At 33.7% G+C, this 20398-nt stretch overlaps 1 protein-coding gene across 1 annotated transcript in view; it reads right to left on the reverse strand.

Annotated features, from left to right (window-relative positions):
- LOC149065755 (transcriptional regulator protein Pur-beta-like) overlaps window positions 1–20398 on the reverse strand; it is a 38646-nt gene that overhangs the window by 7685 nt on the left and 10563 nt on the right. Inside the window, exons 3-6 of the mRNA XM_089254024.1 lie at window positions 19070–19172; window positions 12633–12751; window positions 7729–7849; window positions 1934–2040 (exon numbers count right to left, since the gene is read on the reverse strand). Coding sequence (XP_089110150.1) covers window positions 1934–2040; window positions 7729–7849; window positions 12633–12751; window positions 19070–19172 — 450 coding nt within the window. The remainder of the gene's footprint in view (window positions 1–1933; window positions 2041–7728; window positions 7850–12632; window positions 12752–19069; window positions 19173–20398) is intronic.

The raw sequence follows: 20398 nt of genomic DNA on the forward strand, positions 1-20398 counted from the left end.
GTTTTACTATATTCACTGAAACCATTCAAGTCAAGGCTTTTTTTAATGCATTTTCCTCTTAAAGGATTCATACTAATTTTTGTAAAAAAATTTCCCTGACTTTTCCAAGTTTTCCAGTCAAATTTTTAAAAAATTCCATGTTTTTTTAAATCAAAAAATTGATATAAATAAAAATTTACAAAAAATTAAATATATTATAAAATTATTTATATTATAAAATTAATAATTTTAATTAAAATATCATATCATAAATTTTTTTTACACGCATTTATGCTTTTTAAATACGCCTGATGAAGAAAAATGAAACACAATTAAGAAATGAAAGATTTCCCTTTTCTGCAATTTCAATGCCCACAAGATTTAAGCCTTTATAGTTGTTTCCTTTATGACATTAATTAGTCAAAGATTTAGTTGGTTTCACTGCATTAAAATTCTTTACAGTTGGCTTGCACTCGCGTAAGCGCTAGAAACGAGAAGTTTAGCAATCGGGGGTTGTTCACTGAACTCCTCTGATTTCACATGCTTGGCATGGTTCTGGATAACTTATCTGCCCATGTTGCGAGTTTTGCCTCAAAGCTTCCACCATGCTTTTTTTTATACGGGTCATTTTTGACTGCTTCGATCCAATCAGCCTACTGACGATTCAGGTTTTTATCTGCCCACACAAGTTTTCTTACAACACATTGTTTTCAAATAAAAATATACACGTGTGTCATCCGCCGTTCCTAACTGAAGTCAACTTACGAAATTATTGTACCCATGCTTTGTACCCATGGCTTTCTACGATGTGTTGTTATGATGTTTCTGCAAACACTCGAAAGTGTTACAATAAGGTTGTAGCAATACGCTTTTCCAAGCGAACTTACGAAATCCTTGTTCCTCCTTGGCAGTATCTATAGTTTACTGCGATATTTTACGGATTATCAATATTTATGATGTTATCGGAATTCCCTTTTTTATCCAGATGAAATTTTTTCTCTTTATTTTTTTTATCGCCCTTTTTTTTCCCGATCAGACGACAATCGTGACGATTTTCCAGGTCGTCTGAAATTTCCAGGTTTTAAAACAAAAATGGGCCATTTTCCCAGATTTTCCTGACTTTTTTTAATAAAAAAAAAATCTCCTGACTTTTCCGTTTTCCCTGACCCGTACAAACCTTGCTTTTAGCTTGATCATGCATTTTACATTAAATGGCTCAAAATCTTTCTGAAAGAGGAAGAGAGGTATATCTGGGAAATGATTCTGAGGCAGAAATACATCAATCTTGCTCAAGTAACAGTTACTCATTGGATTTATTTTGATTAGAACGAGAATTCAGCTCATTATGCAGCAATTTTATGTCAACACATGCATCCATCTCAATTAAAATTTTCATTAGCCAAATCTGTATTCATTAGCCAAGGCAGGAAAACGTAAAAAGAAATCTGTTATCCTGAAAATTTGTAAGCTGAGGTATCACTGTACTTGAATAGTTTTAAGGTATAGTATATTATTGATAGCCGCTGTGGTGGTCGAGTGGTCATAGTGACAGACTCGCATCGCGGGGATCCGGGTCGCCACAGTGGTGGTCGGTTGAAGTTGGTTTTCTGTGGTTCCCAACTTCGAGGCACAAATGCGAGCCGATCTCCCCGTTTAAAAAGTCTCGCCACAGAGAGCAACAGATCTACAAACAGTACAAATATTCAGTCACGACACATCACTCACTTCCCTTCTGAGATATAGATGGCAGCACTGAAAAATCATACACAACACTAGATACGCACTCAGACTGTTAGGTACACACAATTACACTTCCGGCACAACTCACTAGGTAGAACATTGCCTATGGCGATAGACCTGAGTTGTGCTCGGTTAAAAAATAAAAAAAAATATATTATTGATAATCTATAATGACAATAACACAAAAAATAGAAAGACTATAATAGACACATACTTCAGATATACGCATATATATTCCTCTGTTATTTTGGCCTATATCAAAGTAAAAACTTTTCTTTTCTACACGCATATGTTGGCCTTCTGGAAGTTCACCTTTGAACTCTGAAATTTAATGGGGAAAAAACAAGATTTTAAGATCGGTTTGCAAACAAAAATCATGAAAAGGAAAAAAAAAAAGTGAATATTCATATGAAAATGAACACAAGCATGGAATATATTTTATTCATATTTTAACCCATGTATAGGTGTCATCTTTTTATATATTTTTCCCCTTTGTTGCATTTCCTGAGTATAATTGTTCTACTGATATTGCTGCTTTTTTTCACGAGTGGTATTATTTTGATTTAAAATTATGTTTTTTTTTAAATTTATAATTTTATCATACATTAAATTTTATTTGTATGTGCATATGTATTTTATTGGTTGTTACGTATTCTGGGATTCTTTTAACACATTTCTTAGCGTCATCTTTTATGTATTTTCCTCTCTACATATATTCATGTGTCTGATTAATTTATTGTTTTTACTGATATCCCTGCTTTTTATTTCCATTTTCATTGATTGTTTCTATTGTGCACCTAGTGAAGTCAGAGCCATTGGTCTTTCACAGGTTTGTATACTAAATAAAATAAATATAAATAAACATTTAAAAAAAAACAGTACATCAAATGACATTGGGTTGATAAAATAAATTAAGTGGAGCTAACAACATGAAATGAAACATTTTAACACCATGTTGGTTTTTGTTAGCTTCATTGAGTAGGGCTAAATGTGATCCAAATATCATAATCTAGTATGCTAGACGAAAATTTCAAACTTTCTGCAGTCAGCATCACTATGAGTAGATTGTTGATTAAAAAGCCATGATGCAATAAAAATTCCCTTCATTGTTTATATAAATCTAATTGTCATGAAGATGAAAAAATACAAACAAGACAAGCCATTATGCATATATTATATGCTCTAACGAAAGAAATAATAAGTGCTTCGTGTTGAGTAGCATTCTAGCACACTCACCCCAGAATGCAAGGGGTGGTTTGATTCCCTCCAGAAGCCAGTAAATTTTCTTTCAAAAATTCATCTCTGCATTGTATCCAGTCATCTATACTTTCTATATATATATATTAGAAGTTCTATTTCTGACCTCCTATGCTGACACATATGCCATCCGTTGAAAACTTGATATATAACTTTTGCATTTTAATTTTCCCATTCTTAAGCCAACAGTAATGGACGAAAACACAAGTAATCATATAACAATTTGCCAAGTACTTCCTCAATAATAAAGTAAGTGGGAAGACATGGCAGTGTGGTTGATCATCTGGGTGCGAAGGTCTTCAACCACTAGCAACAAACGCCATCTGCAACCCTTTCTAAGACAATATAGGTTGGTTTTTCGAGGAGGACAGTGTATGCAGTGGACCTACAGCAAGGCCTTGATTATATAATATTCAGGTTATCTGAGGTGCTTTTCATACATTAATTTTGAGAAAGTAGGTGCAGCAAAAGGTCTCTTAATGATATGACAAACTGGTTCAACTACAACCTCAAGTGAGGAAGTGTAGCAAGAGTTTTACCTGTTATGTGAAAGTATCTTTCTCAAAGTGCGTATTGTCAAGATTTTAGGGGAGCTTAGCAAAGAAAAAAATAATTTTTTTTTTCCAGGGATGCAACTGTCACTCATCCATTTTGGAGCAAACATTTTGAAAATGGAGCGAAATGGTAACAAAAACAGACTATACCTACAATATAAGGAGTAATTTTTCTCTAAAATGCTAAAAGTGTGGCCAAAAATGGTTGGATCAACGAAAAATGTCATCTCAGGAAGAGATGCCATTTTGCGCCTAACAGTATGCAAAATCGGAATCTGTAATTTTGGTCCACCATGCGTTTCATAGACGATTTAAAAACGATAGACTGACAAAAGCATTCAAAAGTGGTATCACCAATTTGAAGAAACAGGCTGTCTTTGTAAAGGCAAAACCGCAGGGAGGCCACGTGTTAGTAGCAAGAATGTGGAAAAGATAAGAGTGACGTTTCTATGCAGCTCAAAGAAATCAACTAACGAAGCGAGTTATGAACTGGGACTTCAGCAAACAATGGTGTGACACACATTTTAAGAAAACGATTGCCAATGAAACCTTATAGATTGCAGATAACTCAAGCTTTATTTCCTAGATAGGACAAACATGAAGATGGGAATTGTTTTTTTTCCCCGGCCTCATATTCAGTGACGAGGCAGCATTCCATAGTAGTGGGAAAGTTAACCGGCACAATGTGCAAATCTGGGGGACAGAAAACCCTCACTGCATCATGAACGAGATTCGACTAAAGTGAATGTGTTTTGTGCAATTTCGGAGACCAAATTGTATGGGCTGTTCTTTTTCATGGAAAAGACAGTGAATGGCAACACATATCTTGATATGTTACAGATCTGGCTTTCTCCGCAATTGCAGGAAGACTCAAATAATTTCATCTTTCAGCAGGATGGTGCGCCTCCACACGGGAAGCTGGAACTGCGTGAACTCCTCAACAATGCGATTCCTAATCGTTGGATTGGCCACGCCGGAAAGAACGACAAAGTGATGTTTCCTTGGCCCCCCAGGTTGCCAGACATTACCCCATGTGTCTTTTTCTTGTGGGGCTTTGTGAAAGATAAAGTGTACATGCCACCACTGCCATGCAACTTGGAGGACCTACGAACACGTATATGTAATGCACTGAACTTAATAACACCAGATATGCTGAAACGAGTGTGGGAAGAAATGGATTATCATCTGGATGTTGACTCAATGAAGTCATATCGAACACTTATGTCATAAAATAGAAATACTTGAGTCGTTCTTTTTAAACCCGTTCTGGTACGTATCTGTTTCAAAATGAATTTATTAGTTTTTTAAAACATCTTTTAAAATATTGTACATTATTTTGAATAACCCTGTAATTAAAAAACAATAATAAAGGGAACATTGTTTACAAGAGGCGCAACCATCATGTGAGAGTATAAACATGGCGCAAGCAGGTTTTTCGATTTCTCTTGGGAGGAAATTCCCCCCCCCCCTCCCTTTGGATCCATGCCTGCTGTCGGAATCAGAAAACCTGCCCGCATTTCAAAATGATCTGCCCCCAACAACCGGAATTGGTGCAAATGCGCAGAGATTCGGCGCACCTTGTAGCAAGAGAAGTGTTTTGATACAGTTTTTTGCAATTGGAGCAGTTCTTGCATCACTGCCTTTCTAGTGCAAGTGTTGCTTGACTGGCAAGTTGCTTTGTGATTTGAGCTTACCAAAGATTAACATCATTATATGATATAGGCTTCTGATGTTATTTATACAATATTGTTGGCCAAGACCTAGAGAAGAGATTCATGTTTGGTCTTTCTTGATGTTATCATTAAATCCCCTCATTACTTTTATCTTGTTTTTTTTGAGACTACAACCAACTTTACAAATCCAACTGCAAATACCTTCATGAAATTTATGATTTCAGATTTTTATTGCAAGAATTTTAAAAGTCATAACAAAAATGATCTTGCAATTGATCAAAAGAAGCGTAATAGTCTACTGGTTGATTGTGACGGACAGGTTTGCAATCACTGATAAAAATTCACACTGAGGCCCAGCTACGTAATTTGATGTTCTATTTTTTTTCGCTTGGTATTTCTTCATTTTGTCTTTCTTTCATCTGTGCAGATCTTCAATAAACCAGTCTCTCCAAGAGCTACCCAATCTTTTGGAAAGAGAGCAAATAGTCTCTAGATGGTCCCTTTGAGCAGTCAGCAGTCATGTTTGTCTGTCACACAGTTCCATTGGGGGTGGGGGGGGGGGGTGGGAGAAGAGCTTTCATTTCCTATTGATAAACCTAATTTGAACAAGAAAATATCTGCTATAGAGCTGAAACCATGAGTTATGACTATATTTCTCAAAGCTCACCGTTTAGTATCACAGGAACTCCTTGGCTTAGGGTTACCAGACGTCCTCCTTTTTTCATGTCATTTCAAGCATCCTCTTGTTTCGGAAAACTCGCCTCTTTGTCCTCCTTTCTAGGTTTCCAGAATTTTTTTTCTTTGAAAAATTTTCACCCCTTTGAAACATATATCTTCATTGACAAGTGTTTTTGTCCCATTGACCAATAGCCATCGGAATTCCAAATTTTTTTGTTTCCAGTTTTATCAGTCAGAATAGTGGCGCCATCTGTTGTGAAAATCAGGGTAAGTGACATCACTAAGTGTGTGTGTGTGCACAGGCATCCTCCTTTCTTGGTTTTCGATTCTGGTAATCGTACTTTGGCTGCTGCTACTACTAAACTGCCACATGCACCTCAAACATTCCTCTGAGGAACTTCTAAAAAATTAAAAGATGTTTAATGTGTTGTTTACTAAACGTTAAGTTTGTTCCTGAAGAATTCCTGTTATGTACTTAGGAAGTGACGCCGTCTTCTGAATTCAGAAGCAAAAAACTCAAAAGATTTTGCCTGTTGTATTAATTGATGACTTAACACATTGTCGTCTGGTTACAAACTTTTGTTTTGCAATCTGTCATTTGAGCATGGGTCACTTAAAAGTACATATTTAGTAGACTTGCGGTGGAGAGCAGGTGTCGTTTACATCAGCTATCCACACGCATCTGCAGCGCAATATACCCTCATACATTGTATTAAATGTTGTAGGCTTGATTGCCCTCTGTGGGGAGACCCTTCTTTTAGATGGAAGAATTTGAATTTGGGAACCACAGGAACTCAACTTCAGCCAACAACCACTATGCTGTCACTGGGGCTTGTACCAAGGTCCTTATGATGCCCACATGACTCCGTAGCTGTGTTCCTTTTTGGCTGACTGCCAATATCTTGGATTCTTTCCACATTTGGCAACATTATTTACAAGTCTTAAATAAGAAATATTCATATTGAAATAGTACCATTTTTCAATAGAGAGGCATTTCTTAAAAGCCTTTTTTAAAGTTTGAATTTGTTAAATTTAAAGAATTCCTTCAGCTTAAATCTCTCCTTAACCTTCTATAAGCAGCACATCAGAAATAGCTTAACCCCCTTCAAAATAACATATCTCTTTCACTCTCAAATAGGCTTTCTTCCGATTTTCAGCAGGTGCAAAGTAAGGGGTATAGAAAAATTGCCCCATTGAGAAATAAACTTCACAAAATATCTGGACTTGTGAATGCTAAAATGAAGCGTCTTTAAAGAAGGCAAGATATCTTGTCAATGCTGATTAAAAGGTTAAGTCAATTTCTATGACATTGTTCAATTATGCAGAATGCAAAATAACCCAAATATGATCAGAGTAATGTTTATTAATGATTTTAAATTCAAGATCAGTGAAAGTTCCATTGTTTTTTGTTTTTTCCAGGAATGACAACAGCCAAATCAATTACTTTACACAAAAGAGAAAACTAAAAATCTATTAAATCAGAGAAAATATAAATATGACAGTTTGCATGTTTTTTTTTTATCAAATTCAAATCTTTGAAGCAGTCTGCAGAATACGATTATTGAAATTTATATATATATATATACACTCTTTTTTTATGATAAAAATTATGTAATAATGCTTTTTCAAACAAAATAAAAAAATAGTCATTAAATTTTCATTAAAACTGCATAGTTCTATCATAGGTTATTTTCATTTCAAATTTTGTTTCTGCTACATGACTGTCATTTACAAATCTTTCAAGATATTCCATGAAAGACAAACAGTACTTTACTGCATAGCATAACTCAAATGGTCTTTTCTTGTTCATAGAAATTTATATAGCAATTAGCATCAAGGAAACAGACCTCCATCATCCGTTCCAAACTCTTCGAGTAGATCTGTCAATGCATCACGGAATTCAATCATGCCTTGGGCAGGTATGGCAATTTGTGAACGTGGTCCACCTCGAGCTATAGTTTGAGAAACCTGGAAATTAACAAGTCTTAGCTTAAACTCCACTTAATATATCTCTTTCATTTTTTAAATAAATAGTACATGCAAAACTAAAAGCCACAACAATTTGCCCAATAATGAATGTTGCACACTTGTGAATATTATATCAGCTCAATTATATTTTTCATAATGCAATATCTTAATTAGCACACATAAAATTGGCTATAACTATAATGGAGAACTCTATGTTCAAGAGGCTGTATTGAAATGGTGAATACATGCAAAAATTGTGCAACTGAAACTTCTTCGAAGATGACTTTCTTCCAATGAACGTCATACAAAACATCACAAAAATTCAGTCACCTCAGTGGAGAATTCGCCTGTTGGGATATTTGTAACTGAAATCTGTTTCTCTGGAAGTTGACAGGTCTGCTACATTCTCAGAAGCTGTGTCACAGTATTGAGGTTCATGCATTCTCAGAAACAAGCAATAAATATATCAACTGAATATCCATTCTAAAATGGTCATCAGCCAGCTCAATTTTTATTTTTGTATCTGTCCACAATCACCGTGCAACTTATACATTTTGCGATGACAATATGTATGAAAGATCATTTCTCTCACACAGTTCACACAATCTGCAAAAATTATGTAGCAGGATGAAAGTTAAATATTCTATAAATAGGGTTCCATTGTAGAAACCAATTTTTATGATAAATTCTTCTCATAACATGGTCAAATTGATCCGATTAAAAACATATGTGGTCTATTTACTGCTTACACTATGATCTATATAACAGTTCCCTAAACTTTCAGTTCCATCGCCCCCTTCTTCAGAACTTTTTTCTCTTATCACTCCCAACTCAAGCCACAAATCATAGAATTCTGTGTTATATATAGCTTTAGTTTATACCCCCCCCCCACACAATCCCATTACCCCTAGGGTTAACAGAAGTCTTTCTTTAGAAACACATGTTGTGTCTTCCTTTTTGATGTCATTCCAAGCATCCTCCTACATTTTGGAAAATTTTTCCTTTTGTTCTTTTTAGGTTTCTGGAATTCTTTTTTTTTTCCTGGGAGAATTTTTTTTCAACCTGAAATATACATCCCTATATTGACATGATAATTTATGTTTTTTCCCACACGTTTACACAATTTAACTAATAGCTGTTGAAATTTCCAGAATACAAGAACCGAAGTTGCCTCCAAGCAGGGCAGATACTGCATATTTTAAATACAGTCATTTTAAATACAGTACATTTTAATTCCATTCAGTCATTGTGAAGAGTTAGAATAGAACTATTTAACATAGATCTTAATTTTTTTTTTTTTTGCTGTACCTACATACCATAGATTCCTTGAATATGTATTTTGACCAAGGAACAGTGAATCTGGTCAATTGAAAGTAAACTGACCTAGAACTAAAAAAGGACGGTTTTCTCTTTACAATCTTACATTTGTCGCCACTATAGAAAATCTGTTGTGAATTCAGCACCCCATGTGCATGGAGGCTACCATGGCCCTATGAAGAAGAGTATGAAAATGTTTGTTAACAAGGAAGGTTACACCTCCTGACTTTCTACAGTCTGAAGGCTGATAACAGTGCCTATGAGAAGGAACTCTGATGCAACCTCAACTTCAAAATGTGCTAAGAGCAACTTTGGTAAAAGAAAATTAATATAAACCAAAATCCAGATATGATAAACAAAGTTTTTCGCATGTTACAATATGCGTCTGGTCACTCATTTAGAAAAGTGATACCAATACCCAAATAATAATATCCGCAATTTCAATAAACGGCATCTACTGTAATTTAAAAATAAGAAACTGACAGTGACATCTTGTATGATGCTGCGTCACATGCCTTGGGCTGCCCTTGCATAAAAGTAGGAAATTCAAACAAATTATTTTAAAATTAATATTCAGCAGCATTAAACAAAAAATGGATACACCATCTCTAGCAGTACGGGTGAATAACTTTAGCATTTTAAAATAAAATCGGGGAGGGGGGGGGGTGGGGTCACAATAAATTTTTACAAGTTTTAATTATTTATTATCATTAATTTATAAAATGGTTAACATAAAAAATATACAAATGTGTAAATTATACTATAGCACATTATTAGAGATACGTAAATTTCACAAATAAAAAAATCTAAATCAGAAATTTATTTGCAAAAAAATAAAATAAAAATTTTCAAGAATTTTACATTCATTTGCAAAAAATATCTCTCAACTAAAAAACTCTGCATTCATCCGGAAAAAAATCTAAATTAAAAATTTTGCATTCATCTGCAAAAATATGTCACATGAAAAATCTTGCATTCATCCACAAAAACGAACCAAACTAATGACACTTTATTTAATAGTTTAACTATGAGGACAAGTATTTAAGCCTTTCACTACTACATTATGAAAAAAATTGAATAATTATCATGCAAATTTTTCGGTTGGTCATTTTAGTTACCTAAAAAAAAAAAAAAGTTTCGAAAAAATTATTTAGTACACAACAAATTATTAAAAATACAGTTGGACCTCTCAAATCCAGACTCCTTTGAGACCTAGGTGATTCCAGATTACAGATTCAGTTCTGTTTATTTCCTGCTTTTAAGTTTCCATTTTTAAATCAGTAATATATATCTTGGAGCAAAATTTTATAGGGGAAAAATCGAATTAGAGATGAAATTAACTAATAAAACCAACATTATTTGGGATGAAATTGAGAAAAAGGCAAAATACATATATACATGCCTAATGAATTTCAAGAACTTTCAATTTCATTCTGACGATAAGCGAATATAAACATACTATCAGGTTTTATCACCGATTGTAAACTTGTACATAATTTAAAATTGCACATATGAAACCAAACTTGGTGTCATTAGAAAAAGTGTAAAGTTGGGCCCAGGCATATGCCCAGCGTTAAATCTGTCTCTGCTGCAACCGTACCATATGCAATCGTATGCCAGAAAAAGGATTCAGGTTCTGCAAGTCAACACTTAAACCTCATTTAACTTGGCAGCAGACGAGGTCTCTGTTGCAATGGTGTAGAAACCATGTTCATTGGGGAATGAATGATTGGATGAAAGTCATTTCCAGTGACAAGTCAAGAATCAGACTGGGGAACTGGAGATGGCTACTGTAAATCTTTCTGGAGAGGAGAAAAAAGTTTAAATATTAGTGATTTGATAAAGGAACTAAATTTTGTTGCTTGTTTAACGTGGAGTTGCATGACAACTAATGGAGAGACATGAAAATCTAATTAGAACAACTAAGCATTGAGAAGCATACAGTGAACTTAGAAATCTACATGGATATTCTTGAAAATTTTTGTTTCCCAGTGTTGACAAATGGTTTGGGGATTCAACTGACTTTACATTTCAAGATGACAATGCCTCTTGCCATCACAGTTAAGAAGGACTAACATTGCAACAATGGACTGGCTTGCCAACAGTGCAGATATAAATTCGATCGAGTATGTTTGGTACCAGTTGAAGAAGAGGGTAGACTCCAAAAGGCCAAATAACATCGTGGAACTGAAGCAAGCAACTGGAGACAGCTGAAAAGAAACTTCACAGACATACTACAAACAACATATCGTTTCTGTCTCAAAGGATGAAAACCATTATCTGGGTCAAAGGTGGAGTGGCGAAATATTAGATTTCTCCTTTTAGATCCTATAATTGATCACCTTATTTCTTCAAAACTGAGGTGATCACACTTTTTTTCTAGGGAGTTGCCTATTTATAAATTGATTTTCACAGTCAAATTCTAATGAGTTCATGATTTTTTTCATTAGCTCATTTTTTTCCCGTTTTTGTATTCAGAATGGTTAATTTAAAAAAAAACTTTCACTCAAAAAAGAACTATTTTTACTTTTGTTTTTTGCATTTTAAACGTATCATTGTTAGTGTTTTCGTGGATGAGCGAACATTTTCTGCTAGGGGTAGTACTTGCTATGATACTCTTCTATGGCTTCATAAAATTTAACATTCCTTGTAAAATCCGTCCATTAAAAAATTCTAGAATCTGTGCACTTATAATATTTTGATAATACTTTGGTCTATGGAGAAAAATAAGCTGCTTGCGTTTGGAGAAAAAAAAACAACCTTTGAGGTTGATATTAATTGAGAGTTGAATTGTCATTACTGAGCATCACATTAAATAGGTTTTTTCTAAGACTGGGAATAACATTAAATTCCAGGCATGAAACATGACAATCTGCAAAAATGGCAGACGCCATACAAACCTTGGGATTCTGTTTCTAAAATCACGGCAGAGGTTTAATCTCTAACGACTTCTTTAACTAGCGTAGCCCCTCAAAAAATTGGTATAGTTTCATTACACGACATTCTCATTGACTAAACACAGTTTTTACTTTATTATCATTTAATAATCACTACCATCTCTGCAATGATCTTGTGGATATGCTTGAATTCGAGGAATATGATTTTTTTACAGAAAAGACAAGTCTGAATTCAAGTAAATCAGGGTATTCCTATACAAAGGTAGAAAAAAAAGTGAATTGCCTAACAAGGTAGCTAAAATAAAAATTGATAAAATTCCCACAACAAATATCAATTTTAGTTACACCTATGTGTGAACAGTATTTTCGAGTTTAAAAAACTAAAAACTTTGGGGAAAATATGCATACATACTGCAAACAACCAATGTGGTTGTTAACAAGCTACAATTGCCATTAATAACTATAATATTTTCCTGACCATGAATAGCATATTTCTAGGTGAAGTTAGAATCACCTGTAATATTTTGGTCTGCAAATACATTATCCTAGACTATAATGAAAAAATTCACCCTTAAGAACCTGCCGCGTGAATTCTCTTTTAGGTCTAAGTAATAGCGCCTGTTTTCCTTCACCATTATTTCACTTTTCAATTTTCCATCTTCTGGCAAATTATCTGGGTTCGGTGGACCTATGAAAATAAAATGATCACAATTAATGATAAAGCAATTAGTAAATGTTATTGATAAAAAAGTAAGTATGGGTATCATCCTTGCTACACAGTCAGACCTTGGTATAACGTCACCCCTGTGTGGGGACTGAACAAAAATTACTTTTTAAGCAGGGTGACTTAATAAGTAATCCCCCCCCCCCCAATTCACTAATATGCTGGCAGGGACCAATAAAAAATGATGTTATAGCCCAGACTTTGTTAAAAGTGATGACGTTATACCAAAGTCTATAAAAAGTCAAAATTTTAAAATTCCAACTAACAGAATTCGACCAAGAGTTTCTGATACTTGTATTTTAATATTGAAAGTAAAAAAAAATTTACATTACATAGTTATTTATGATGGCAAAATCTGTTGAATTTAGGTAAGACAAATGTAGATGTACCACTCAAATCCCATCCATCAGAACTCGTAAATTACAATTATGTGGAAATAGATAACATGAATTATAAAAGTCAGGTGTTTTTAGTTGCCAAACTTGTCGAACAGCTTTCAACTAAATAAACATAACTTTTTCCAACATATTGAACAGAACTATCAAAATAATTGCAGAAAATTATCCTAGAGACTAGAATTGTGACATTTGAGAGCAATTTAGAATTCTTTGGCTTGATACAGTGAGAGAAAGAATGCTGCTCATTAGCTGAATCTTGACTGCTTCATTTATAAATAAAGATCAGCCTATCAAAACACTTCTCTTTACAAGAACAAAGGTGATTATCCATATTCACAATCATCTGATTGAAAGATTGTCACAAGTAGCCCATTTGTATTTACACTTTTATAAAATGGAATTACATCTATATTTACTCAGTAAAATCCATATATTAAAATTTGCATGATATGTAAGTTTACATAATTAGGTCATCAAAATTTATTTTGCTCCCAGGCTTAAAACTTCAATTTTAACAGAAGTGTTTACACTACTTACACATACAATAACAAGTTAATTGTGTCACTTTATGTTTACAGCAGAACAAAAAGTAAAATATTTTCATTGTGGAGAAAAATTGTACTTTTATTATTTTTGTTCATAATGCAATATTACATTAGGCATTGGAATATACAATTACGCTTCGATATCTCCTTGAGATGGGAAGCGGGGTGTGTCTGGAATATACAAATTCCTAATAAAAAATTAGAATACTTCATCTACAGCATTTTTTGGATAAACACTAGTTGCAGAGAGATAACAAAAACCTTATGTTCAACATAACCACTATATCCTTTTGTTAATTTTAATTTCAAGTTCAAACCAACTAATGAAATATGTAAATCAGGACTGGGCTATATTATATCAATTTTTGATCGGGGATTTATTATATATCAATTTATAATGAATCCCCAATTAAAGGCCCACGTCAGTATTCTGATTTAATGATTTCGAACATGACAATGTATTGTTAATTCCAATTTGGTTATATCTGTTTTGCTGATATAGCGAGTGCGCGATATTGTTACATTGGTTTTGGCGATATAGTGAGTGCACATGTATGTTGTTATTGTTAGTCAGAAATGCTGATTTTCTTTTCCCATGATCACGCATCTTATGTTTATCCGCTCGCATTGAGCGATAAAGATTTTTTCTTTCCCTCTTTTTTCTTTCTTCTATCTGATGCTGACGTCGTTATCCTTATTTTCGAATATGCTGCCAAGTGAACCTGTTTTCATTGGTTGTATTGTTCGCAAAGCCAGGTGGGAAGATTACTGACTGTATATATAGACTGACTGATGTTCATATTGTTTGTACATACTTACTTTATGCTTGCCATGAATAAAACCGGCTTTGATGCCGATAGTTCTTTTTAACCTCATGGCCAGACACGTAATTTTTTATTTAAAATTTAAGGACTGAATAAGAGTTATATCGGTTTCACCCATATAGTGAGTGCACTTGCACAATCTTGTTACATCGGTTTTCACCACTGAACTGCTAGTTTTTCTTGCTCAAAAAAAAAAAAAAAAATTTGATTTTTTTTCATTTGTCTTTTCCTCAAATAAAAAATAATTACCATGTTTTTTCTCCTCTGTAAATGAAAATAATCAATATGATCCATTATAGAAAGCAGCAAGTATGATGAAAGCTTAAAAAAAAGTTTAATTTAAAATTTGAGTCATGGGATATAGAGGGGGCACCCCTCTCCCCCGTTTGAAAAGCCTGTATCTACTTAAGGTCAAAATGACATAGATATATTAATATTTCCTACTTTTTAGTAAAATGTCCTACTTTCTAGGTTTTATCCTTTTTTTTTTTTACCAAATCTTGTCAACAAAATTTGTGTAACTTTTTTAAATGAATAGGGAATCATCGAAATGTTTCAAAATAATACAAATGTAGTAGATACCAAACATGTAGTTCTACCAAAACAAAAGTTCTATAGTTTTTAAGGTTATTTGAGGGTGTATGTGGGGATATGTGGCTTACTAATTTTTTTTTTGCTTAGTTTGAGGGTTCAGAAACTCATTTTGTATAAATGTTTTGAGAAGTAATTAAAAACTTCTATCTGGATAGGAAAAACAATTTTTTATTTACTACTTCATGGTCTTGGACTATTCATTGTACAGTAACTCACATTCATCATTCAAAATCATTGGTGAATATTTTGTGTATAAATGAAACAACAGTTTGCATAACAAAGCAGTTGGATACATAGGCCTATTCTAGTTTTTGTGATTCTGATGCTACACAATAGCATTCAATTGTCTTCTGTATTTTTAGGACATGCAGGCATAAACAATGTTTACAAAGCTCTGCAAAGATCTATAAATGAAAATGTTTCATTTGTCAAAAACGATGACGTTGGCATTGAACACTAAAATGTAAACAAATCTCTTTAAAAAAGGATGGAAAGCGCTTACAAAATTTGCATTGTGCTTTTGGAAGTGGTCTCGAAGGAGAGTGCCATTCTTAAAAAACTTACATGTCTTCATAATTGGCTGTGCATCGAGGAAAAGAGTTGACAGACTGGACACCTCGAAACAAAAAGAATGCAACATACAGATATATTGTAAGAAGAGAGAAAATTATCTGTGGTTGCGGGTGCAATGTTTTGGCCCAAAATTATTTTTGTTATCAAGTCATTTATCATTTTGCTTTGGCTTGAGTCAATCTTATAAGATACTAAAATAGTGCTATGAAAAAAAAATTAACTTTAAATTTAAAAAAAAAATATATATATATAAATTTGATTTTTTAAATATAAATTTTATTTTTTGTATTCTTAGGGGGTACCATCGACCTACTTTTTCTAATTTTTTGAGTGGGAGCTCTGCATATAATCGATGTCATTATATCATGATGCAAGATTGGCGATCTATCTCGATGTGAAATTTCTAATACTGCCCAGTCCTAATATAAATACATATTATCACAAAAATGAGAAACTTTGCCTGGTTTTAATTTATACAAAAATTGCCACGTTTTCAAGACAAATAAATTCAATTGGTCGAAGAGTTTCGGCTCTGCAATGGAGAGCCGTCATCAGGACCTCGTGGTCAGAATTCACACGAATGAGTCGTGGAGGGGTGATGTTTACGTCTGGTCGTCCGAAGAGTTCGCCTTTGTATTTGCTGCGTCCAAGTGGTCTTTGGATGCGAATTGGGGAGCCATCTGTTGCAAAGTGTTGAAAGTTTTGTCACGACTGAGGTTAATAAAGCCTGTCCAAGCTGACGAAATAGGTGGCGGTGAATTTATTTGTCTTGAAAACGTGGCAATTTTTGTATAAAGTAAATACATATCACTCTTTTTTGTTAAAGTTATTGATTGTTTGAGAGATGGGTATCTGCTATCTTTTCTTAGAATAAATAAGTATTCTTGATGAGTAATGATTCAAATTGTGTCAAATTCAGATCATCTTCAAATGTCAGCAAAAGACCGGGGGGGGGGGGTCTATTACACCATCATCATCATTGTACAATGAAATTGTTGGTGATATCATGCACTAAACGCTAATTCACAACATCTCTAACACAAATGAACATTGACCACATTAAAAACATGATTCTTCTCACCCGTCAGCTTTTTGTTATCGATTTTACGAGAAATATTTTACACATTGGGGAAAAAATGAACAATCAGATAATTTTCTCTCTGCTGCTGCTAAGTTACAGTCGAATCCCATTTTAACGAATATCGTTATAGTGAAAAATCGCGTTTTAATATACACTTTTCTAATCCTCCCGATAAGTTTACATAAGAAAAATGCAAAGACCTGGAATTTCGTTATAACGAAATGATTTCTCCAGTTTTTTGGAGTTTGTTATAACAGGATTCGACTGTATTATTATATTTTATTATATATATTATTCAGACTCTGCCACGAAGCTGGGCTGGAAGAGATCTTGGCAACGCGATAAGTTCAGTGACAAAGTTCTGGCATTCATTCATTCATTCATTGTATTATATTTGTGTTTATTTTGTGCATGTTTGTGTGTGTTGTCCCTAATTTCTGTAAGCTTTTTTTATTATATATATATATAATAAAAAAAGCTTATAGGTATTATATATATAGTATACCTATTATATATAATAGGTATTATATAAAGCTTCAGGTATTATATATATATATATATATATATAATACCTGAGAAAGGGGTAGGCCATGCACACACGTGCTATTAATTTTCAAAATGACTGGCAAAAATTTCATCATCGAATTCTCATATTTTTACATACTTATCTACTGTCTTGATATTAAGACCATAAATCAAGAATAAGTAACCCTTTATTTACATCATTAATTAGACAATTGGTTTGCTTGTTTCACACAACAAAAGGATACATTGCACACATTATTCATTACAAAAGGATACATTGCACACATTATTCATTACAAAGATTTGGAAAGTACCAACAGAATAATTTAACCCTAATATTGGATGTCATACCAAAATCATATGCACTAGAATCCAAATGTAAAAGTAGCCTGAGACAAGAAAAAAATATTGTTGTAGAGGATTTGTCATCTTAATGAGGGGCAGCATTACCATCAAGTGCTAATAAATTTACACTGTCGTTGACCTCCATCTCCTTTAAATCACTGTTGATACTCTGACCAGAAAATGCATTCAATGCTTTTTCGATTTTTTGTACTGTACTTAGTGCGCAGAGTATACTGTGTGTGTGAGGGTGTTTACTGCATTACACTTCTGTACACTGCACAGAAAGTTCAGACAACAGACAACTTCACTAACAATATCAGTGATAAAATTATGTGTTACAAAATATCAATGTTACTAAATGAATCAAGAAGGAAAAAATCAGGAGACAAGTTTAAATATATATCGAAAACAATGTTTAACGAGACATAAAAAATATTGCAGATATATCAAAATATCTTTAAAATAGAGAGCTTTACTAGTAAACGTATATTCCTAACGAAGATCGCTAATAACAATGTGAGAAAAATCAACCTTTACTAATGTTGATGTAAATCTATCCTACAATGACAATGCCCCCAAACCTCGAAGACATTTGAAGCGCAAGCATAATGACGGTAATATAATAGACCCCCCAGGATAAGTAGAACTTGAGGAAATGGTTATCCAGCCTCTGGTTTCTGGGGACACATTGCCTTTCAGATGAGATTCCAAAGTATTAATGAAAAAATTATTCATTTATATTCAAGTACTAGTATAATGCTAGTTAGCATTTTTCAATTATTATATACAGCACTCGTGTTTTCTATCAGCCAACAAACATGATAATATATATATGTTATCCGAGGATGATGTCGCTCTCTGCTATCCATACGATATGGTCGGACAAACTTCGTCAGCTTTGGCTCAGGCCAAAGCTCACAATTGCTCACACTACCATCACGGTCCCATTCAGTGCACACGAGCTCCAAGGAAAGAGAGAGATATCTGTTGCCTTTGTAGTCTAGTGCATTCACCCAGAAAGTGAAAGGATGTGGGTGCGATTCCCCGCAAGGCAGTTGAATTTTCTCTTTCCTAAATATATCTTCACATCAGCCAGCTGTTAAAACATTCGTATATATATATTTTACCCTGACGTTTTCCTATAAGGATCTATCTGTTGCAATTCAACTTAAAAGTGGCAAAATTACTATGTATGAATCAAAGTCATATCATTTGCAAATCTGTGTTGAAGTTCATGTTCTACAATAAGTCAGTAAGTTGAAAATCAATCCAAAAAAAAAAGTAAAATGAACTTAAGCGCTGGATTAGCTATAGCACTGCACACTAAAAAATCATGGTTTTAGAAATGAAATAGACATATATTCTGAAAAATGATAATTTAGATGGATAAAACTCACCTAAGGATGCATAAAGCTCACTAAATGAGGTTAAATGGTCTCTGAATTCTGCTGCTGTGGACATTGCAAGTAACAGACGACTTTTCCGCCCAGCCGCACCAACCTAATAGAATATTTTTAAACCAAATTATAAGAGTAAAAAATAAATTGAACCCGAAACATACATTTATTTACTACATTACTTCTCAGTTTTTTACTAGTAGTTTTTTTCTCCTTCACTCTCATCTAGCATTAGCAACATGCAAATCATTTTCTGAAGTGAAGATCATGTGAGAAAAGAGAGGATGGGGCAAATATTATGTCAGCATCGTTGGGGGTTTCAAATTTGCTGACTTTTGATGACAAGAGCGAGGGGGTTTGAATGATGCTTAAGTCATCAACTACCTTTTATAAAAATATGAAATATAGGGGAACTTTGGTTAGAAAGCTTAATTTGTTCCACCAATGTGCTCATTATCCGAATCGCTCTTTATATTTCAATGTATCTTCCCCATAGGAAATAATGGAAACTAATACTTTGTTCCACAATTATTCATTAACGTAAAAATGACTAATAAAAAAACATTAATAAAACACATAACATACAACACAATAAAATATATATAATATAATAATGCCATGAATAAACATACAATTACGATAATGTTTACTAATTAAATTACTCTAAACGACGAGAGAGAGGAGGACTATCGTTTAAGATGATTTATTGACTGTTTGAAAACTTATTCTTTTAGTGTCTTTTGAAAAAGAACCTACCCAATGACATTTACTTTTGCCTTGTTCTAAGGATTTCTCAGAACTGGGGAAATTGCATAGTTGTTAAACAGATTCATTGGTTGCTTTGCTACAGCTTTGTTTGATTGGTTTTTTTCTACAAAATTTTACACAGATTCCAACATTCTATAGTTGACAACATTCATTTGAAGTGAGAAATTCCTCTTCGTTTCCCCTCTTCCTCAGATGAGATACCGTCTATAAACCCTTGCTGTTGCGTGCAAAGGAGATCCAACAGTTCATTTATGATCCTCTCCTGGCCATGTTCTACCACTCTAGTTCTTGAATATCATCCTCATGCACCTCCAGTCCAATGGCTTCCCCAAGAGTTGGCCTCTGTTCATGAACTAGTCCCCCTCAAAGTCATGTTCAATGATGTAATCAGCCCAGTCTTCTCTCTAAACAGAATTTTAAAAAACTTCTACGCACATACACGTGGTTGCAATGCTACATCTAGTTTCATATCATAAACAGTAACGCTCGCACATTAGGTGAAAAAGCAGTATAAGCACCCTTCTTGGCGCCAAGAAGTGGTGACTCTACTGTAACCCAGCA

Source organism: Pholcus phalangioides, unplaced genomic scaffold, assembly GCF_987345545.1.
Source record: "Pholcus phalangioides strain wild (caught in Gottingen) unplaced genomic scaffold, Ppha-v1.0 ptg000039l_1, whole genome shotgun sequence".
NCBI lineage: Eukaryota > Metazoa > Arthropoda > Arachnida > Araneae > Pholcidae > Pholcus > Pholcus phalangioides.